The sequence below is a fragment of the Zonotrichia albicollis genome, chromosome 1 (genome assembly GCF_047830755.1).
Source record: "Zonotrichia albicollis isolate bZonAlb1 chromosome 1, bZonAlb1.hap1, whole genome shotgun sequence".
Lineage (NCBI taxonomy): Eukaryota > Metazoa > Chordata > Aves > Passeriformes > Passerellidae > Zonotrichia > Zonotrichia albicollis.
This window is the reverse complement of record NC_133819.1, coordinates 39246980-39270880: the sequence shown is the minus strand read 5'-3', so window position 1 is coordinate 39270880 and position 23901 is coordinate 39246980. Positions and strand designations below refer to the sequence as shown.

At 42.1% G+C, this 23901-nt stretch overlaps 1 protein-coding gene across 11 annotated transcripts in view; it reads right to left on the bottom strand.

Annotated features, from left to right (window-relative positions):
- Positions 1-23901, bottom strand: part of RARB (retinoic acid receptor beta) — a 323775-nt gene that overhangs the window by 18014 nt on the left and 281860 nt on the right. For all 11 annotated transcript variants that reach the window (XM_026799015.2, XM_026799019.2, XM_026799028.2 and 8 more), the window contains one exon: positions 2990-3150. In XM_026799015.2, coding sequence (XP_026654816.1) covers positions 2990-3150 — 161 coding nt within the window. The remainder of the gene's footprint in view (positions 1-2989; positions 3151-23901) is intronic.

Genomic DNA, 23901 nt, shown 5'->3' with positions numbered 1-23901 from the left:
CGACAGGAGCCAGATACACAAACCAAATGCCTGAACAGATTTTTTATTTTTACTATATATGTAAGGTCTCTTTTATTTTACACACCTATAATTTTTGGCACTTTTTAGCAACAAATGAAATCTTTTAAAACAGTCTGAATGATTGTGTAACCAAAGGCATTCAGGGGCTGCTCGTGCAGAACAGTTTCTTCCATCCACCATCCCTGTCAGTACACAAATGCAAGGCTCACAAAATCCAATGGAATCCACATTGGTTAGAAACACTCACTTCTCATCTCTCACTTAGAGAATTAAATTAAAAACTCTAAGGTTATAAAAGCAATCTGTGTGCTCTGTAGTGCGAGCACGCCATGCCTCACGACTGACAGCATGCAGAACCAGGCACAAAAGCAGGACTGGGGGCAATCTCCTACATGTACTAGATTGTTACTATCAAAAAAAGCAGAGTGGCATAGGCTTTTAGCCTATGGACTCCCCTTGGACTCAGCACTTAGAAAAAGGGCTCTGTGTTCCTCTATTTTTTTGATTTCTGGTCTCTGCTTCAAGTGTCTCAGGTTGTTGAGAGAGCCCTGCTGTTTGATCCGCAGCTGCTGGTGGTGTCCAGGCACCAGAGCTGTGCTCTTGTGACCAGCACACACAGCTTCCACAGCCCAGATCCCCTTTGGATCCTCAGTGATGCAGAAAGGATCATCCCCTGCCCCTGGGCTGGCAGGAGGCTGGAGGGGAAGGTGACCCTTAATGCAACACCAGTGCTACTCCTCCCATGTGAGCTCTTAACACTGAAGTCCTGCATAAAATGCCAAAGTGGCTGCCAGACCTTACCTAGATGAGAGATTTATACACTCTGCACTTCACAAACAGACTATGAGAATGCAGCAAGAGGACAGTATTTAGCACCACTGCCATTAGTTCTGATGCAGTGTTTGAAGGAAGCTGCATCGCTCTCAAAGATTCAAGGTAAGCCAAAATTAACTCTTTCAGCATAATTCTGTTATTGCAACTTGTACCATGACAAAGCAGGAGAGGGTGAGCCCTGTGCAGCAGTTCCCTGCTTTGGACTTCCAACAGAGCAAAGCTGAAAACAAGAAATCTCCTGCCCCAGGCTGTCCCATCAGGCTTGAGATATGAATGACCAATACCCAGCCTCAGAAAGAGTGCAGTCAAATCATGGCTACTTGTGTTCCACAGACAGCCCAGATTCATTTGCTCATTACTGAGATCCAGGTGCTCTCAACAAGGGCTCTGAAATTCCAACAGGGGCATAAACTCCCCACGGGGTTCACACAGAACCTAAGGACGAAGGCATCAGCAGTGGGTGTGCTATGCAACAAGGCCCTCTCCAATTTCATCCACTTGTATCATTTCAAGAGCTAAAAGATTAATGATACTTCAGCATCCAGTACCTAATGCAAGTATAGAGGTGCCAAGGCTTATCTTTCAACCCTCGAGGATCTTTGGCAATTACCAGGATGCAGTGCAGTGCCATCCCACCAGCTGCAGTGCACTCTGCTAACTCCCAGCTAAGGTGGAAATACATTATAATGTGTTCCTGCTGGGAAGGACCAGAGAAACATGGGGAGGACAGGCTCCTTCCCCAGTACTAACGAGTTTACATGGGGCTCAGATTTAAATGTGAAAAGTGCTGGTGAAAATACTGTCACAACATGAAAAATGTACCTTTTTCTAAAATCACACCATATGTACTTGCTTTTCTTGCACTTAAATACCAAGTCTTACACTCAGACCTCAGTTTTGAGTGTTGCACTCTGTTTTGTAAATAGGTTAATATGCCATTAAAAAGCACCCTGATTGCTGAAACAGTGAATATTGTTGGCACACTGGGATTTGCCTACATCACTCTGAGAAACTGAATGTTTGTTTCAATAGCAGAAAATTTACTCAAACCAGAGAGCAATCCAGTGAGAGCAGTATTCCACCACACATCTGAGGATTGGTCCCAGATCTTCAGCTGGGATTGGAGGGCAAGCACCATGGAGGCAGCTGTCTCCTTGCCCCAGCCATGTCACTCCTCAACTCCTGCTCTCAGCAATGAGAGCACATGCCTGACTACCTCAGGATGTTTTGCACACCCCTCTGAAACAGTCAGTGCTGCTGCAACCAACAGCAAGCCCAGACTCAGTAGTCATTTCTTAACAGATAAGGTTCTAAGCATTACCTAACAGTTATTTTTCATCATTTCTTTTATTATTGGATTTGCAAACTTGACGTTCAGTTTTCTTTAATCAATTAATATCACTGACTTTCCCTGTATTTAGCAACATATATATGTATAGAAGAAAAATTATTTCCCTGACTCATCTCTGGAGAAATTCCCATAGTACTGAGCTTCTTAATGGGGGGGGGGGGGGGCTGATTTTTCATTTCTAAAAGCAGCAAAACTTTTTGCTGTTATGGGATCTTTTGGTAGACTGGAAAAGGATGTATAATTTTTGGGGCTGTCATGTGCAGAGCCAGGAGTTGAACTCAGTGATCCTTGTGGGTCCCTTCCAACTCAGGATATTCTATGATTCTAGGAATAAACTGCAAATGAGCTTTTTGGAAACTGTTTTACTTAAACATTTCATATTTTCCTTGACCTTGGTAGCTTTGGGACTATCACCAGTAATCCAGCAGCATTTAAGAACTCCCTACACCTGCAAAGTTGTAATCTGCTGATGCACAAGCAGAGATCACATCTTTGGGAGCCAAGAAATGTCTAATGAATGATGGAATGTCACTGACTCATGGTCTCGGAGCTGGTCCTTTGGCTGGATTTATCCTCCGGGAGTCTCTGGTGATACCGCTAAGTAGCGCTCACATCTAAGTGCAATTTCTCTCCCAGCAGGCAGCCTGTGCACACACACCTCTGGTTTTTTCCTGGCTTAGGTGGTGTAAAGAGTGAATCTACTGCTCCATCTATTTAAAATGTCCAGGGCCTCCAAAACTCACATCATACAGGCATATCCAGAAGGCTTCAAATCATACTCACCGTAGTGTATTTTCCCAGCTGGCAGAGCGAGGGGAAGGTTTCCTGGTGAGCTTTTCGGATCTTCTCAGTGAGATCATCTAACTCTGCTGTCATTTCATAGTTTTCTGTGGACTCCTGCTTTGAAGGTTCCTTCTTCTTTTTGTTCCTGTCATTTCTGACAGCTGTAAGAAAAGCAGAGATACGGATCACATGGGGTTATTCGGATCAACCTGTGTTGCTTTTGCTGCTCTATTTCAAATCACTGTAAAATGCTGCTAATTTAAATACACATTATTTTAGGTGAATATAAAATATAAATATAAAAATGTTACATGCACAGAGGACATTAATTCCAGCCTACTCATTTAAAAATAATTTAAGAACTAAATGTAGTGAGCAGTGATTAAACCAAACTTCCACAGGGGTTTGTTGTGGGTGTGCCATCACAATCCCACATTATCAGCCTTCCAGGAAAGTCTACTGCAACTTCTTATGCACAGTGTCTTAGTAGCTTTGTGAGGTGGGATTTTTCCACTGTAGAGCTACAGTTGTGCACGGTGGATGGCGAAGCCCTCTGCAGTGAAGCAGGCACTATTTTATTGGATGTGAGCAACACCAAAAGAAGACAGCAAATGTCTTTCTTCTTAAGTACCTCAGCATGGAAGATAACAAAGCCCCACACTAATACAAACTCCACCAAACAGAAGTTATTTAAAAGGAAAGTTAAATGTGAAAACAGTAAACAAAAGAAGATGAAACACGTTAAACTCAAGTTCTGAAGATCAAAGGAGAAGCACAAACACTTGAAAGAGAAAAAATGGCAGTGAAGCTATCTAAAGTTGCTTGCCATCTGCTTCTGCACTCAGATCAGCCTTCTACCTTCCCCCGGCCGTGGGGGATTACTGGAAATATGCATTGTGCTCACTCGTGCTGTAATTGATTTCCCACATATTTGTGTTTTGTAATAAAATATGACAGCTGCTCCATCACCATGCTGCTCTTTGTTCTTTTAATGAAAATAGCTTAATTTTACAAAACGTGCCCAGGAGATAAGTCCATGTCCGCAGTATTGCCAGTAATTGTGAATTTTATCAAGAGTCTTGCTGTTAGCTAAAGCTAACGTCTTAAGTGTAACCAGATGCATAAGGCTTTACAACAAAGCCAAGCAAAATCAATCCCTCTCCCCAAAGACTCCATGTCAATATTAAACACCCTGAAGACTAAATCTTACTGGATAAATAAAACCAATCTTAACATTGTTAGTATTCAAAACCTCACGATATTTAAAACAAGGCCCTAAACTCGGAGGGTGCAGCTGGTGGGTTTGGCACATGTGAGCATGGCTGGGGATTTTGGATGGCCAAAGACCTGCTGATTCTTATTTGTACTGTCCTGCCCCAGAAAGTGCATCTATCTGTGCCAGAGGGAGGGAAGCACAAAGCCACCTCCATGCCAGCTCTTTTTCCCAGTGGGTTCCCCAGGCACATCTCCACATCTTCTGTGGTCGCTTCCTACATGCCAGTGAACCACAATAATCATAAAGAGCAGAAAAAATAGTGGGCTGGGCAAGCATCAGAGTCAGAGGCATCTACAGAAATAACATATTGTGTGTAACAGAAAACAAGGAGTAGATGTGGTGAACATTTGTTTCTCCTTCACAAGGCCATTAGGCATATAGTCCATGCAATGTATGGCTCTGGTCTTCTCACTAAAGGTCTGAATTTGCAACTGAGAGAATTCTGACACCAGTCATGCACATTTTAGGCATGAACTTGACTCAACTGTGTGACAAACCTCACTGAAGTTCAGTCATGTGCTTGGCTGGATCAGGGCTGGGATGCTGAGCACCCCACTGGATTAAAACCTAACCTTGAACACCATCAATTTTGGTGTTTGGAGAACACAGACCCGAAGGAGACCAGCAAGAGTGAGCCAAAAAGGTTATTCCTTGCAAAGGTACAATGCTACCAGTGTAGTCAGGCTTCCTTTTACAAGTTCTCCCCTCAAGGAAATGCTCTGACTTTTTTGCTGGACCCCAGGGCAGAGCACAAGCACCAAGTTTTGCACTGAAAAAACATCCAAGACCCAGAGCTATGTCTCTAGTGCTGCAAACTGCCGCTGCACTTCAGAAACAAATCCTAATCACTGCTGTACTTGGGAGATAAAGGAGTTCCTTAGAAAACTCTGTAAACTCCTACACAACCACAAAGAGCAATAAACCTTTGTCACAAAGCCCCACTTACTTATAGCTCTACAAGCTGACTGACAAATTTGCCAAGCAGGCGGCCTCAACAACCACTTCCCTCAACAGTTTTGAGCTCCTTGTGCAATTTGAATGCATTATTCAGGCCAGGCTTCGAAGCAGGTGCCAGAGGGTCCCAGGAGATAACTCTGGCAGGAACCCTGCCATGCTCCTTTGCTATCCCAGCACTGCTCCTTCTGCAGTGTACCTGAAGTTCCTTTCCCTCCAAGGGCCACCAGAGGGACAGCTGCTGATCAGTCCTCATCACCAAATTGGCCCAGCTCTGTCCTCTTTCTCTTTTGGTGCAAATCAGAGGGTAGAAAGGGGAGAAGTAACACAGCCTGAAAACTAGGAATATTTTTTGTTCCTCATTAACTTTCTTATATGATTCTGATAGCTTTTAAAATAACGAAAATCCAGAATAATATATATCTTCTTACTTTATTCATTAAGACTGCATCAGACCTGTCAGTGTTTCCATACTCCCTGTAAGACAATGGATTAAAGTGCTGATGTATAACACCCAAGCTCCAAAAATATAAAGCATTTCAATAACACCGAACTATTGGACAGATTTAACTACAGTTATAAATCAACATGCAAAAAAAAAAAAAAAAACACACAGAAAGACCTTAAAACAAGACTATGGTTAAAAGAGTTAAATAAAAACATATAAACACACACACACACATTTACGCAGTAAATTTTAAAACCATCACTGCTCTGGGAACAGGAACTGTCACACCGCATGTGGGAAGGGTTTAGGATTACAGCTTATGCTTATATTACATAAATCACACCTTTTGGTATCTTGATCTTTACATGCATATGATCACATCAATCCCCGATGCAATTCCACTGCCTTTTAATGATGATACGCCAGTGATGAATCTGTGTCACAGTTAATGCTGCCGTGGAAAACTCAGGTTATGAATTTCATTACTCGTGCACTAAATTCTGACTTGATGGCTGCATTAATTAGGAGCTCCCAACAGGGGACAGTATGGAAGCTCTCTTGCCCTATGAGAACTCTTGGAAGTGAAAGAAAAATAAATAAGGCGGTAGTGTGGGGAAGGAGCATGAAAAAAGGTGTATCTTGATACGTGAGGAAGCCAGGTCTTGGCGTGTCTCAGAAGGCTGAGTGACACACGCCCACACCTGTGCACGTCTGCTTCAATCCATCTTCCTGTGACAGCTTCCCTGTCCCCTTGACACACACGCCAGGACTTGCACTTCCACACCCAGAAACCTCCAGGCAGCCACAGCAGGATTCACAAGCTGGCAAAGGAACTTTCTGCTGCCTTAAGAACTAGCCCCTACCTTCCCATGTTCAGCCTCCTCCCTGATGCTAGGGAGGCAGAACATCACCTCTTGTCCTGCTTAGTCTGTTCTCCTCACCCCAGGACTGCCATTCCCTTTTCCTTAGCCTCAGATACACTTTCCCTTTTCTGCACAAACTGATGGACAGGGCATAAAAGGTGTACGAGGGTCAGATGACTCTTCAAGGAAAGCAGGGCCTGCTGTAGATGGAACTAAGTATAGAGAAGACACAAACAGCTTCTCTTGGAGAACCCCAATGCTCTCATTTAGTAACCTTGCAGCAATTCTCCTGCCTGAGTGGGGTCATTTCAAGCATGTCCTAATGCAGGGAATCATCCAGTCTTAAACACAAACCCCTCAGGTCCACCAAACTTAGCCACTGTTTGGCTAAGGATAAGCTGGGATCCAGCCCATGAGATTTAGACAGTTTCTAGGCAATCAGGTAAAATCACGGAGTAGCGAATATTTGTACATCCATTTGTCAAAGGTGGCACAAACATGTCCAAGGGAGAAGAACTTGCCACTCACAATGCAATTTTTCCTACTATTTGCACAACCTGCGCTTCCCCAGACATCCAGAAGATACACAGACAGCTCCTTTCATGTATTAAAATGATTAATAAGCTATAAATTCATTATTTGAAATGCTATCACTGCAGTTTTGTGTCTTGGAGATCCCCGTGACCTTTGAAGAGCTCTGTGTACCAGTTAGCTGGTTTTGTTCCTGTAGCAACAACTACTAGTGCTTCCAGTCAGTTCACATTCCTGCAAAACCACACTTCTCTTGTCCCCAAATATTTTGGAAGTTACTCGTTAAGCTAACAAACCTCAAAAGCACCATAAAGCACACAGAGCAAGTCAGTAATTGCACAGCGCTGGGCACAAGGTCGGTCTGCAAAAAGACTCCTTTTGTTTGTAAAGCCCAATGAGAAGAGAAGTGAGAGGTGAACTGAGGTAGGAACGCTGCAGAGCTGCCAGTTCTCCCTTCTGGGCAGAGGCTCACTGTCCTGCCTGTCCTCCTGCTCCTTGGGAAGCCACCTGTCCCTGTCTGAACACCAGGGAGCCTGGGCAGGCTGATGGTGCCACACGTGGCTGTGGAGCTGATCCCCAGCGCTGCAGCTGGGAAATCCAGCAGCACCAAGCTCTTTGCTAGGGTGGAAACCCACAAACCTTGCACAGCTCCTCCACGCTCTTGCTTCTCCAACTCCAGAGGCAGCTGCTAAAAAAAATTCTAATTCTGGCACAAGTTAGCAGCTGTGTGTTTCAGTCAAATATGTCAGTTAAATAAGCAAAATGCTCACCTAGTTCCAATGCCAAGTGTGCTCCATCAGGTTAAATGCCCATCATACACCACACATTACTCTTCAACAAACTGTGCTAAATGGTATGGAATGGCAGTCCATAAGGGTGTCTTTCCCAACAGTCACCTTGGAAAATTTCAGACCAAGGGAGACCTAGCAACCCTGCTGCTGCTGCTGAACTAGGCTCTCTGACTCCACGGTCCAAAGCAACACCCAGCTGCACATCCCAGGCAGATTCCAGGCCTGAGAACTGGTGGAGTGAAGCACAAAGATGAGAGAACTCAAGGAGTTTAGGTTTCCTATCGCCAAGACACGTAAAGGAACAAAACAATCATCTCAAAAGCAGCAAAATCACACTCGATAAGCTGATGAGCCATCAGTCTAGGACGGTGGGACTCCTGTTCACGTTAACTGCAGTGCAATTGCAAGCCAAGCACACTAAAATATGCAGAATGCCAGGTAGTTATAAATAGATCGGTTTCCTAGGTCGTGATTTCCAGATGAAATAATGTTTTCTTTTAGGCAAAACAGCTTAGTCTTAAAAAAATCCAGGAAACTATTTTAAAACAAATTTCCATGCCAAAACTTGGCTTTGACATATGGAGAATGGTTGGAGACAAAGCCCATTTCAAACACAAAACTCTCATTTCTAATGGACAAAGTGAATAACAAGTACACAGTTGTGTAAGGGGCTTACAAAACCAGAACACATCAAAACCTGCATATTTTGTAGCTGATTCTGAGAAATCAACCATGTCAGCTGTTGGATAACAATCACCAGAAGAAAACATCTCAAATTAAGTGAGATAGTATCTCTCTACAGACACATATCAAAATTAACTGGGAGCACAGAGAAACAATCATGGAAGACATTTCATAAGCACCTGGCACGCTATCATTTTTCCCCAGGCACAGAGCAAGCACATCCATTACAGAACTCGAGCCCGCCCAGGGTTTCCTATTGAGAAATAACATTCAGCTATGGCAAACCCGCCCCGGCCAACGCGCCAGGAACCTCAGTTCAACCACAGGGGAACACACCACACATCCAGAAGACATCGTCCTGTCTCCTGCCTTCACGTACACTGGCCCTTCCAGACACTCCGGGTATTTTTTTTTTTAACCTTTTTTTTTTTTTTTTGAGGAAGGTAAATTTGAACTCTGCCTTGCAGCTTTGTATTATTCATTACATAATTGCTATGTTTTATTAGAAATACGATCTATTATAGCCTTGAATATGGTAACTTAAATGACATTGAAAATTAGATTATTCTGATTATTAGAGAAGTGAGAAAGGTACTAAACATTTGTAAGGCTGATAATCAATCAGTGCATCCATGTGAGCGCAATAAAAATCAATCAGGAGCTAGTGCATTTAAATCTAATTTTTTAAGCATGACATTTTCTTCTGAGTTTCTTTTTTAAATGTCACCCTCTTCTACAACAGTGATTGATTCTATCCCCAGGGATAGTTAACTCCAACTGTTTTATTCATTGCGCTGAGCTCTTGTATCCAGTCTTTTCTAAATATCAATTTAATGACAACAATAATATTTTTATCAAAATGTGAAATTCAGAAATAGGCATTCAAAACAGCAAGGAGCACAGCAGTACATTTAAACTGCTACAAATACCAGGGACCTTTTAACTAGCAAGCAGTGTACTTAACACAGAAAATGGTGGACTTTTGTGTCACTCCCATTTTCTTTTTCCTCCCATAAAAGAGAAGGCCAAGGATTTGCTTGTTTAAAACATAATTCATTTAGAAATGTTTCAGTAGTGAACAATGAATCACTGGCTATAGGGAGCCTGTGAGTAATTACCTATGCCTTCAAAATAACCTTATTAGGCTATTGTAAGTATAGGGGAGACCTTTGATACCTATAGCCTTAGGGTCCCTATTTTTCCATTCATGCACAGGGGATTTATATGGTTATATCCTGACGAAAGCAACACATCTCCCATTTATGTGTGAGGATAACTGTGGGGTTAATATATCAGAGCTGAGTTATAAGAACAGGTTTCATTATATGAATGAATGATACAAATGGATGCTCTACAGCTTTATTTAACTGGCCTGAAACTTCACCTGTGGTTTCAAGGATTCTCATCAGTCTGAGCAATTTTATTTTAGATGTGAAATTTGGCACCTGCTGTTGACACATCCCTGAAATATTAGTAAGGGAAATGAGCAAAATAAAGGAGTTTCTCGTCCTTTTAAAAAACCCAATAGAATCTGAAATCAGACGTAGGACCAAAACTGAAAAGCCAATGCAAAACAACAGGCTAAAAAATACCCCTTAAAATTAGCTGAAAGGCATGCTTTTGGTATTCTTTTACTTATTTATTTATATTTTTACGTTATTGCGCTATCTTTAAAAAAAATTTAATTTCTTTTTTTTTTTCCTAATTTTAAAACATCCAGAGGCAAAATCAGCAGCTATCATACTTGGGATACTTAGAACTTCCAATCCAAGATCCAAAACCACTGCTGAAGGAAACCAAATGGTTCTACAGGCACATTTGTTTTGAATGTTGCAGAAGGACAGGACAAAAAAAATCAAACCAACCAAATAAACTCCAAAAGCAAACAAACTCCCCTCCCAAACCCACCAGAATCCCATAAGCTGTTTCCAAGTGTATGAATATACCAACTAATGCCTACCTTTATATTTACTATAGTATTTTGGGAGTGGTTCAAGGTCTGCAGAACATGCCAAACAGGGTACTAACTGCCCAAAGAATAAAAATCAGGATCCCAGAAATACAAATGGAATACTCCCAAACTCCCCAAACAGGTCCTAAGAACAAATGAGAAATGAAGAAGTTGTAAAAACAGAAAGACAGTAAACAAATGGGAAAAAAAAAACCAAAGAGAAGAAAATGTGTTTTGCAGCACATGGGTGTGGGCAGGTAGAGGATGAGGAGCAGCTGAGTCAGAGGCAGGACAGACAGGGCACAGCACCTGTACCAGGGGCTGGACTGAAAGCAGACTCCTCGGTCTCCCTTACCATCTCCCTACATACTGCAATCAAAGTAGCTGGAGAGATGGGATTATACATTAAATGATGAACTGTTTAAATAGCACTTGCCCTGCGATTTCCATTTTCAAAGTGCTTTAATATCATCAACTAATTGCCAGTGTGAAATAGGATAATCCACACGCTCTAAGCAGCTGATGCTTAAACAGCTATTGAAGGTTGTTAGCATTAACAATTGCAGGCAGAATAAATCACTAATATTTCCCGTGAAGACCCACCAACATATCTGCCATGGAATTAGCCTAGCCATGCTCATTGACTCGGACAAAATTTACTCGCTGGTATGTTTCCATCTGTATTTCACATAGGCCTCACCTCAAGTTACTTAATATAGCCAGAAATTCCCATATGTGAGATGAAGTATCTCCACATGCAGGTCTTGCAATGTCCCTGTGCATCTTGTGCAGCTGTTAAATTAAACTACACTTGTCATTCGCTCCTCACTCCAATCATGCTCCATCTCGCTCAGTATTCTGCATTAAATCAGTCGCTTCCTTACTCTCACCACAAAACCTATGATTTTTTATTAAGATCTACCATGCCACTTGCAACAGGTTTGCAAGTAACTGTATCATCCAGTGGGTATTTCCAGTCTTTCCCTTCCCTGCACAGCGCAGGAGTGGGAAGCAGCTTTGGGAATCAATCACTCCATCTGGGGAGGGTTCCTAAATTTACAGGCTTCTGCAGGTAACCCACTGAGAAGTGCCAGCCTGTGGCAGAATTCCCATGAAACTAAAACCCTCAGGGAAGCAAAGCATTGTGCTTACTATCTACTGTTTTGGCTGCCAAGACCCCAGTGGATTTACTACTAACTTCTGTGGCAGTCTAGATAAAATTCTGCATGCAGATGGTTAAATCAAAATACTCTGGGGAAATGGAGGACAGCTTTTCTGGAATTGCAGTGTCTTAACACATTAGCTAAAAATACACAAGCCCACAAACACAAAGTGATTATTCTCTTTCTTACAGCTGAAGTGACCAAAAGTATACGCAGCAGTTTAAAAACTCTTCTAAATACTCAGCCTGAAAATAAATTTCTATTAGGCTATAATGCATTTCTTTTACCATAGGCTGGGTGAAGAAAAAAATCCCTAAATTTCAAACTCTGAACTTTCAGTCAGAAATTACTGAGAGGCCATTAAATCTGTCTCATCTGATTTCAGCTGTTGAGGTGCCCTTTCAAGCTACCTTCTCAAAGCAACTGCCCTTTTGAGCTATAATCTTGAAGCCTGGTACACTAACTCTTTATGGATAACCGATTATGAGCAAAAATATCCTGAATCTGACCTTTCTCTCCAGGGTCATCAAAAGGTAAATCAGTCTACTTATCTACAAATATTACATTAATTTCTCTTAGGAGACAGTCATGGTAGTACGATGCCTCGCAACTGGGAGATGCTGGGGTTATCCAAAGTCCTCATTTCAATTTGCTGGGCATTATCCAGGACCACTGATGGCCAAGGAAGTGCATGGCTGTAAGCTAAGAGCAGACACTGCACACTATCCCTGCCCACTGCCAGCCTGTAACACTTCACGTTTCAACCTGCCACAGCTATTTTATTTCTTATCCTAACATACACTGAGGAAAAGAACTGACTTATTTTTTAGTTAACTAGCAAGCTACCTACCATGACAAATTGCAACCTCTTTCCTGACAATGCCATCAACAGACTCCTTCCACAAAATAACTTTCCATAATAAGCCCATTTATTCGATGTAATGAATGAGTCCAAGCTACAGGACAAATTCTAGTCATGCATGATAAAACTGACTTTATGGGATAGCAAATGGAAAGGCCACCAAAAAAAGGAGGTGAGCTGGAAGACCCCTTCCCTTTGCTTGCATATGGACACACGGGACTCAGAGCAGAAGTTCAGGAGCAATACCAAGACAGTGTGTCACTGCATTTCTCCCTTTTATTATAGGTGGTTTCACGCAGTGAACACAGGCTGGCTTTCCCCAAACAGGGTTCACTCTCTACATTATTCACCAGAATTAAAAATAACAGCCCCAACGTATCCCCACTGCTGTTTTTGTCTTGCAGAGGTGATACTCCACCAATCGCAGCAGAGTCCTATTAGTGTAAAGCTACAGCAGCGTGGTGGGAGATCAGGTCTAATATCTGTATCTGCAGATGGATAACACCGCATTCATACCTAAGTTTCATTTCTTTGTTTTGCCCCCAAGGCTGAATTTCACATTTGTACCTCCTGGTGGCTTGTGCAATTGTGTAAAGGTGCATCTAGCGAGAGAGCTGCCAACTGACAACACGTCTGCAGGGGCTCTGCGTGCGCGGGTGCTTCGCCAGGCGCGGGAGCACATCGCCTCCCGCAGCCGCGAACAGAGCTCATGGAGGCGCAGGAACAGTTGTTCCCGGCATGTCTGAAGAAAGGGAGCTGCAGTCTTGAATCGCAGCGCTTGTCTGCATTACAGCCTCGGCAGCTTGCAGCCCTGGCCTCCCACTAGGCCAGGGACAATAAAAGCAAAGAAATAGCTCAGAATCTATTTACCTATTCCTCCAAAGCAAATGTGGAAAACACACCATTATGAGCTTACACACATTCCTTCCTAAATGCAAAAGCTTGTTCATGCTCCTACTACAACAACAAAATAAAACAGAATTGCGATTGAGAGGTTATTTCCATCTCTCAAGGTGCCAGGATTGGCACCCAAAGTGGAGGGCACGGGGGACAGAGTGTGCACCCCACAACCACGCTCAGCTGCCCTGCTCAAGCTTCCTCTCCTGGCCAGCTGAAGCAGCAGGAGAAGGGAAGAACAGCATCATTTAGCCAGGTGGACCAGAAGCCCTGCTAGATCAGCCAGAAAAAATTGCCTGTTTAAGCCTCACACTGATGCACAGTCCAACACAGCTGGTGGGCACACATCTGCACTGGTCAGGGGGCTTGGATGGCAGGTGGGTTTGATTTTTTTAAAGAACAGTGTGTGTTGTTAAGGCTGTTTTGCCATAATACTACAAAAAAAAGCTTCATCAAATGGGAAAGTAACATGCCCAAACAATACTGTTGCATCTCACTGCATTTTAGTGTGTTGTTTACAACCTTTCCCTTCCCAAAAGCTGAGCAGTTGGAATAAACAATCTACAGATTTATTGTTGGGGTGGGGCATTTTTTTTGAAGATTACATACTCCTGTTTTCACCAGCTGTAAACTAAGGAGAAAGCAAGGAGTGAAGTCAGGGGACTTCTTTTTCTTTCCATCTCAGGATTTCAGGAAGGCCATGCCAAGCAAGCCAGCAGTCTCCGGGAAAGCCCTGCTGAAGCTGGCTGCTGCCACAGGTAAACAAGTTTATTCACTTTCAGCTTCAGCTCTCACTGCCCACCCCGAAGCGCTACACCCGCCAGCTGAGGCACTAAAAAGGCCTTTGCCTCCCAGGCTTTGCTTTGGATCCCTTTCTGCCCATGCATGGCATAACCCAGCTCTGAGCTCCAGCCAGGCTTCACCTGAAGCCCCAGCTCACTTTGGGATTTCTGTTCCTGGGACAGCAGCAGGCTTTAGTGGGACTCTTCAAAGCAAAAGGTGCCTGGGAGACAAAGGCCCTTGTTTTTGCCTCTAATAAATACTGCCCCATCCATAATTCACATGCAAAAATACTGCTTCTCGTCTATTAGTGCAGGCTCTCCAGACATCTGTACTCCTGCTTTATGTAGAGGCAGAGAAGCATTACAGGGTCGAATTCCCTTAGCACACCTGCAGCAACCTCAGCTGTTTCAGCACTCACATTATGACATGAATCACTCCACAAGCCTGCACCTAATTATCAGACTGTCTATTTTGATATATTTTATCTTTCATGTACAATGCCAAAGAAGTTCTTTAAAAATACATTCCAAATATTCTTTCATTAAAAAAAAGAAAAAAAAAAAGCTTTCTTGTCTGGGACTAAAGTTCTGAAATAGCAGGAGTAAGTGGACCAGATTATTTTAAAAAGAAAGCATGCTAGTAACTACAGAACTGGCTTAAAGAGCTTAATTCTGTCAGCCAGGGTAAAGCAGAATCAAATCCTGATTTCTCCATAAGATCTTTTAAATATCCCCAGAAAAGCCAGCACATAACCTTTTTACATTAAATGCTTTCACGGCACACCAGACCAGCCTGATGTAGTGATCACACAAGAAGCAAAGCAGACAGACACTTGCTTCCAGGAAATATAAAGATACTAAGAAAAGCAGCCTTTTTATTTTTGATTTGAAATCAAAGTGATTACTGAGTACTCTGCAACTTCTAGGGCAAGATTTAGCACACACAAGGGAGTTAATTTTGAGAAGGCAAACAGGCAGCAGGTCAACACAGAGTTAACTCAATAAAATAATAATTTCTACTTGGATAAACTGACCTAGTTTTCCCAGACTTCTCCATGAAAACAAAGGATGCAACTTGGACATGAGATGACATCTGAAAGGGAAGCCAAGGGCTGGGCAAGGAGACTGAATTCAACACACAGCTGTTCCTTAAATGAAGGTGGTGGTCCCCAGTTGGCACTAGAAGTGACTACCCAGCAAGGATCATCTGGCATTACAGGTGGCTGCTAACCCCATTGTATCTCAGTGATGCTGATGACAAATCTTTCACATCTGTCACCAGTGTGGGATTGGGCCTTGAACTCACAGCTTCTCCAAGACTGTGGCAAGTGCAAGATGAAAGATGCACTAACAGAAAGGTTTCTATGAGGTCCTCGGGATGTTGTTCTCGGGTTATAACCCCCATGGGAAGCATGAGCTAAAACCTCAAGATTTCCAAAAGCAGAGGTTTATCAGTTCCTAAAAAAGCTGATGAACATCCACCTGCCCATCCAGCTGCAGACCTGCCCAGAGCACCAGGCTGCATGGTAGACACAGTACAGCCAAGTCCCCCAGGCCCTGGGATGTGCAACATGGAGGACTGGAACAGACAAGGCTCCTTCCCGGCCCCCCTTGTAACTCATCCGGAGGTTCTGCAAATCTGAACACAACAGACAACTCTTCATTTTGGGATTCAACCCAATGTTATTTTCAGCAAAGCTCTGTTGTGCTGGAACACCTCCAACCAGCTCAAGTTAAACAATTTGCCCAGAGAAAATGTTCAACGAAGGGGAAACATAAAAGTATGCACAGAAAGAGGCCTGAGTCCCCCTCTTTTCTAATCCATCACACAGCATTAGGGATTAAATACTCATTAAAATATATATAATAAACTGTTAAGACAGGGTATCTAGTGATTCTTCTTAATTGCCTCATTTTTCCCACACCCTGGTTTCTAGGGAATATTTGTAAATATTCCTCCTCCATTAGTGCAAGGTCCCTGTACCAGAGGGTTACCTCCCTGCCTCACTGCCCCAGCCAAGAAAGAATACCCCAAACCTCATGGGTTTATACTATATGCTCTATGAGTGGCAGCTGATATGCCTGTGTAGTTTATGTATGTTCACACTTTACAATGCCTGAGTCCTAGTAGGAATAATGTTCCTAATAAACATGTGAAATAGCTGTAGCTGACTCAGAAAACAACAGGAAAAGTTGCCAAGAAAAGGCTTTGACTCTCTTTTGAGGACAAACAGGATTTAAGCCTTCTTCAGAAGTAAAGGAATAAAATATTTATGTGTATTCTCCTCTGTCCCTGTTTACTTTTCCCTGTGTTATGAGAGAGGTTTGAACATAAAAGGGCTTCTTTTTCTTATTAACAACTATCCTTGTGCTTCTATTTATTGTCTTTTTATTATTTTCATTCCTTTTCCATTTAAAATTATTTTCTGGGTGTTCTGATTTAATAGCAGTGTTCACCTGAAGCGGCATCCAAAGAAGGAGCAGGGGGGAAAGTATGCATTGAGCTTCTCTTCCAAATTACTGACAGGGAAAATCAAACATCTTTCTTGTAAAAATGTGCTGTCAAAAGACTCTTATGAACTAACAGTCACTTGTTCCAGGGATCTGGATCACTTGGGTTTGATCCTGGAGCTATTCAATGGGATAACCAGATGGTGCAGCAGAGTACAATGTGGACTACAAAACCAAACACACACTGAGCTCTGGACTTCTTCACCAATCTTCACAAGACTCCTAATTGGAAACATAAGAGCTCCCTGCCCAAAAGCAGCAGCCTGGTACTGTCAGAGAGCAACTTAAGTTCCTCTAAACCTAATCATCTTCCAGCATCAACAACTTTCCTGTATCAGGAAAAAAAATATAATTCATTGAATGAAATTTTAGATGTGATGCTTTTTTTGAGTGTCTTTTCCCAGTTGTGTCTCCACTACAATCAACACATATCATGTCATAACTCACTTAGAAGAAGTGCTATGGCACGAAAGACACAGGAAAGACAGTCCTTGCAAGAAGCATAGCTGTGGTGCAGTGAGGGATGCTGAACATGTGAGGTGCAGCACTTCAGTGCATAAGGATATTCACTTACTGCTGATTTGTTCTCCAGGGCTGATGCCTCCTCTACGGGTGTCTCCAGCTTACAAAACGGCTAAGACCTGTGCAATGCCACTATCAGCCTTCTTGAGATAGAGAAGAAACTCTCATGTATTAGCCAACATCCTATACTTAATTTTTAGAACTATAAAAATTAGATCTCAATCTTTGCCACTGTAACATTCTCTAGAAGTACATAGTATATAAAATTACTGCACTTCATAAGAGTATACGTAACTTGTGGATTCTGTAAAATGTAAAACTCCCTTTTAACTTCAGGACTTCCTGGCAATTTCCATTTTTTCTGTCTCTTCCATTGTATTACTATTTTCATGACACAAAATGTAGATCAGCTTATTAGGAGTTAAGAACAAGGAGAGATGGGAAGAGGCAAAGGATTTGCAGCCGCACCCATTGCACCAGGGCTGAATGACAGCAAAAAACCTGTTAATGATGGAAACAGGAGGAGACAGAGCAGGTGAAAACAGTGTCCCTGGATCGACCAGAGTGTCAAGGAATGATGTCCTCTCCTGCTCCTTCAACCGTGCAGTGACATCTTCACCAAAACCACCTGCAAAGCGAATGGAGCTCAGCTCTCTGCCAGGGACCTGGCACCCCTCAGCCATCTGACAAACTGTGTGTGTGCCTGCTGCTGAAAGTGTTTCTAAAACACTTTATCACCCAGTATCATTCAATGTTTTAATATTGTAGTATCTCTGCAATGTTTTAATCCATCCTCACTGCTAAATTTTCCTATTTAATTTAAGGCTTTTTTTTTCCCCCAAGCTCTCAAGTTTTACAGTAAAGAGTTTCCCAGTTTTCAATCACATCAAGTTCTGCCTCCAAGAAAATACTTAGGTGGAGCATCCACCTCCTTAACATAGGGAAAAAAAGAAAAAGTAAAAAATGCACAACACTATCTGCCAGTATTCCTTCTTCCCCCAAGTTTAAAGACAGCAAATGTTTTTAAATGTAACGCATTGAAAATGATAAAAATGTAATATGCTTTGTTAGTCTGTTATTGTCAATGGTTTGTAAAGTCCTCCCTCAGAGGATTGGACTTAAATCATTCATTAACTTGAAGCTGATTGCTTTGTCCTGCAAAGGGGGAAGAACATGGATTTCTCAGATGTAACCCAATTTCCTAACAAAAACAACCTGATGAAATTCAGTTACCAAAACAATCTATCATACCCTAAACAGAAGTGTAAATAAATTAAATTACAAAATGAGCTCCTACACCAAAGTCTAACTTTATGGAGAGTTTTAAAATTAGCATTTTACTTGCTTCAAAGTTTGAGGAAAAAGAAAGAAAGAAAAGTAGGTCAGCATGTTTCCCCAGCATGTCTTTCTGACTCCATTAAAACTGTCTGTCAGATGACTAACCATGCCTGTAATCCAACTAAAAGCATGTTTGCTTTCTGTTGCACTTTTTGCCAGGGGAAAGGAAGAATTCCACTTAGCTATAACTCTGAAATTCAGGTAAATGTCTCCAAAGTCAGACAATTTCCTCACATTTACTTACCAAATCTGTTTATATCAACAACAAGCAACTGGTTATGGATGCATGGCACTGAGAAACGATCCCACAGCTCATTAAATGCCGATCAGCCACAGGCACCGCCTGTAGGGCTTTAAGCTACAACTTGTAGAAGTCAGGTTTCAGAGCTGTTGTCTGATTGACAGACTTTTCATGAGACCTAGATTTATACATTTAAGAGCTTTCAGAAACAGGCAAGCGTGCAAACAAATACTGGAGTAAAATAAGATGGGGCAAAACCATTTCTGTTCATTTTGGGCTAGAGGACATTAAAAATTCTAACGCCTTATGATCTCTCTTTTTCCTTTTATAGAATTGGCAGCTGAGTGTTATTTAAGTTTGGATAGAAAGGGTGCTATTTCTACTCCTTGTACACCATCTACTTTAAAAAATCCTTTACACTTTCCACATGAGCGCTGTAGAACTGGAAATTAACTGTTCCGATGTATTTTAAAACGAGCATGTGATACAAAGTCAAACTAAAAACAAATCAAGGCTATTTTTAGAGCCCAGTCCTAGGGCCAGCATCGCAGCAGGAGGAGCTGCAACGTGTCAGCCGGCTTATCGCAGGCACGGCAGTGGAAAACTCCCTCTGCTCTAACAATTCATCCAGCAGATGAAAGCGAGAGCCTGACAGCAGCAGAGGGAAATCCATGGCCTTGTCTGCTTATGGAGAGATCTTCCTAAAGCGTCTTTGAGCGCTTACTGGTTTCTGAGTGCCTGCTTTCCATCTTCCACACCATCAGCACGGGAGCTGCTCTCCGCAGAGAGGCCAGGGGAAGGTTTGCTGCTTGGCCCTTTGCAGAGGCACCTACCCCGTGCAAGACTGTCTCCAGTAAAATGATCACCAGGAGAACAAAAGTTTGCAGATATAAACCAGCAGGAAGAGAACACACTTTCCCATTTGTTTCTTTTGAGGAGAAGGACCAAATAAGCCTCTCCTTTGATAGAGTCCTTCAGGAACATTCGGATTGCTGCAGTTCAGACTTCCCAGAACTCTTGGGAACAATTTACTGCATTTCTCATGAACCTTGGCTACTGTAGATAACATTTTCAGGTTGGCCTGACAACCAAATAAGCCATGTTTAGCTTCAAGGCCCAGAACACTGGCAATTTGCTCGTTCCCAGACTGATATTTATCTCATTGACATTTCTCCATCCTTCGGATTCAACATCCCAAAATAAAAAAAAATTAGGGGGAAAAAAAGAGCATTCAAAGGGAGAAAAAAGATACCAGAGAAACCACAAGGGCCAATAGAAAGCACAAGCCACTCAACACAATGGCAATTAGAAAGAGAGATGCAAAGATGCCCCGCGTCCCCAAACAACAAAATGATCCGAATGAGGAATAGGAAGCAGTGAACTGAGTACATAAAGGAAGAATGGAAGCTCTGAAACAAAGCTTTTGAGGTCATGGGATTGGGGTCTCAGCAGTTATGTCCGCATGACAAAGCAAATGTGGCCTCAGCATCATTCTTAGGAGAGCAAGGGCTGGGAAGGGACTGGCTACCTCAGGGTTTCCCATCTGCTCTGACAGCAGCATTGCCCGGCACAGGAATAGGCAGAAAGGATAACCCAGGGTTTTCCTTGCCATGAAAGCAGCTGGGATACTAAACTGAAGAAGAGGCAAAGGCGATCTGCAATGGCAACACAAATGCATAGAGCCAGTGTCTTTTGGAAGGTACAATTTGGAATAACGCTATAAACCCAAGTAGGGAATGAGAAATAACAGAAAAAGGCTAGAAAAAGAACAAGATCTATGTTGAGAAGAGATTTTGTAAGAGATACCTGCCCAAAATGCCTTTTACTGGGAAATTGATGGAAAAGAAAGCATCTGATGATTCCTAAAACACCCCAAAAGTGTAAGATGAAAACTAAGACCTACATCAATGCCAACTGCTCTGAAGAAAAAGCCCCATCTCCAGAGAAGGACCTCTTCAGAAGGTGGCACATGGCAGGACTGCCACAGAAACCTGAGCTGCAAGCACCAACAGACACACTATGGGCACCTTTAAAATCAGAATAGCTTCAGCAAGGTCTTTGCTAGAGCACAGAGCAGTAGCAAGCACTCCTCTGGAGTGTACTGCAGGTCTAAGCAGAAATTAGACTGTGTGTGCATTATGCTTTTCCCAGGCTCTAGTCACCTTAAGTTTCACCTGTAATGAAAGAAAAGTTACTTGTGCAAGGACTTTGTGCCACTCAGCTGAGTATCTTCCACAGGACATGACTGAGAGCCTTTCAGAAAGTCCTTTCCTAAAGCACATCTCTTTTAGAGCATGGTTGCGTGTGGCAGCACAAATGATTAGTGTAATAACTTTAGAAGTGTCACAAATTTAATAAAACACCTTGTTAAGCAAAAAACATAAGAAAGGCACACATTTACAGTCATTGAGGACTAGGATTGATGGATGCAGACAAAGGCTGCAGAGAGCACACGAGCCCTGGTAACTTCTGCCAGGATCTGTGTTGTCATAGAGACAGCAGAGAGCGTTGAAAAGTTCACAACGGTAGCTATACCTTAGTGAATAAGTCTTAATGTAACTTCCAGCTGAGGACATGTAATCAATCTCTGTATGAGCTTATTGAAGGAATTCCCTTTATGCTTACTCAGTCCTCAAGAGCCCAAAATGAGGGAAAATATTTTAAAATATATATTTTACTACTTTTGAAGACAAGCCAAACGCTTCTTTTGGACTGGGAGAGTAAGGATGGTAGTGGCAGGAAGATAACTGCTTCTTTTGAAAAAGAAATTATGTAAAACATAAAAAACTTGATATTCAATAATAAATCCCCAAACACTAGCACCAACCAAAAGAAAAAGCATGGAAATGGTAATTCTAGAGCAGCCTGGCAAGTTTGGCCACACGCAGCAGTTTCTTCCCCTCTCCCCAGACACTTTCCTGGCAAAGGTGGTTGCAGCCCTGGCATTTCACTGCTGCTCTTCTCCTGTTGGGTTCAATCAACTCATCCCCTTTTACACTGCAAAACACAGGACTCTCCCTGTTCTCTCTTCCCTCTTCATGCCTTTCTCCTGGCATCTCCCTCTCCGGTGGCATTTGACCCCTGGTTTACCTTCCTCAGGGCAGCAGCACCCCGTGACCTTTCTCGGGTCCCTGCTCCGGGCTGTGTCCCACCACTTGGGAGGTATGGGACACTGCAGCCCACAACGAGCAGCACAGAAACAGTGCCAGGGGTTGTTTATTGGCTGAGGTCTTCAATTCTTAGCTTACACAATTATGGGGTTTCTATGCAAGGAAGGGGGAAAAAAATTTGCAGCACTAGAATGCTGCAGTTTAAAGTTACAGCTATTTGCATAATGCCTGAAAGGCAAGGAATAGAAGAAAAAGAGAACATTAGGACGCTATTCTTACCTTTCCCTAACATTTTAGGATATAAAGATCAGACTAATTACCAGACAGTCTTGAGCTGAGCAGGGTTCACTAATCACACTCTGCTTGAGAAATTAGGAGAGAATTTACTTAGCCGCATCATGAAAGGTGCCAATAAATTGTTCAGCTGGAGAGTTAACATAATAAAAAAAATCATTTTTTATGTTATTTTCTTTAGCAGTTTATTAATTGCTGCCTGAAATACTTTTCTGAAACACAACGAGCTGCAAATGAATTCATGGGCTATTAATCTGCTGTACATGGCACTGGAGGGAAAGCTCATTAGGTGAGTTGATGCAATTACTGCTATTACATAACCATCTTCACAGAACATAGAGTAAATTATGGATAATAACATTCAATCTAAGTTGCTCCTTTAAACATTAAAGCTGGCAAGTGAAAGCTATGCAAAATCAGGGGTAAAGGCTAAAACACAGAAGAAGCAGACCCCAAAAGGAGAAAGGAAAAGCAGATCTGCTTCTTTGAAGGCAAAAAAAATACGTAAAAAGCAAGAGATGTTTATTTAACCATGGGAAACAATGCACAACAAGTAGAACACAGTTCTCTACAAGAGAATCTTAGTTGTATGTAGATAATTTTCAGCCACCCAGCATAACAAAGTGTGCATTATCACTGGCAGAGCACAGGCTGACACTAGAGCTCTGTGTTTTTTATTGCAGGGAAGACCCTTCCCCATTAGCTTTGCTGTCATCTTAAAACAACCTCCCCATTAGTGACATTGAGAGTTTGGCATTAACTTTTAAAAGTTCCCAAATTTTCAACCCAAACAAAAGAAATTACAAGATTTCCTATCTGATTAGCAACTGAAAAAAAATCTTCAAAACAATCTGTCCTTAAAAAGCAAAATTAAAAATATGTGATCTCTATGGTTTGGGCATAGCTTCCCCACTAACTATATTTTCCAATTCTTAATTTAATTGGTATTTTCACAGTTTACATCTTTCTACTTTCAAAGCACTCACAATACAAGGTCTCTCAGCCCCTGTGAAAAGACATAATTTTCATCTCTCAAGACAGGAAAGACAGAATAATCAGCTTGAATGGTTTAGAGAGAGGAATTAGTCCCAGAACAGAATTCAGGGGTTTGTGATTTCTACTCTGATATTTAGCTCCTGCCTCTCGAGAAAGCAAGTTAACAGGCAAGGCAACTACTCTGGAATTTTTGAAAAAGCCCCCAGCCACTCTGTGGTATTTAGGCATCCAGTTAAAAATTTAGCCTGTAGCAAAGCAGAAACAATTCCTAAATCCAGTGCTTCCTGCTGGCTAAAAAGAATAAAACAACCCCAGTTCAGTTCTGACTAACATCTAAATAAAGATTGCATGCATTCTAATTAGTTTACTTTAAAATGACATCAGTGAAATCTGCATGAACTTCCCAAATGCAACTATGCAGACTAGCCCTCCACTTAGCCACTCACTATGGAATCATGCTTCATTAAAGAGACTGGAAAAATTAAAGAGAAATAAAAAATATAAACATGACAGTTCCTCAAGTTGATGTTTCCTGCTTGCCAATTTCAACTAGAACGAAAATAAGTAAATCCATTCACTCTATTATTCAGTAGCAGAATGTAATCACATGTTCCAAGAAGCATGAACATTTAAATATTATAAGACTCAAGTCTGTGACAAAGAGTAACAGACATTTCTGGGCAAGTTAAAAAAATCCC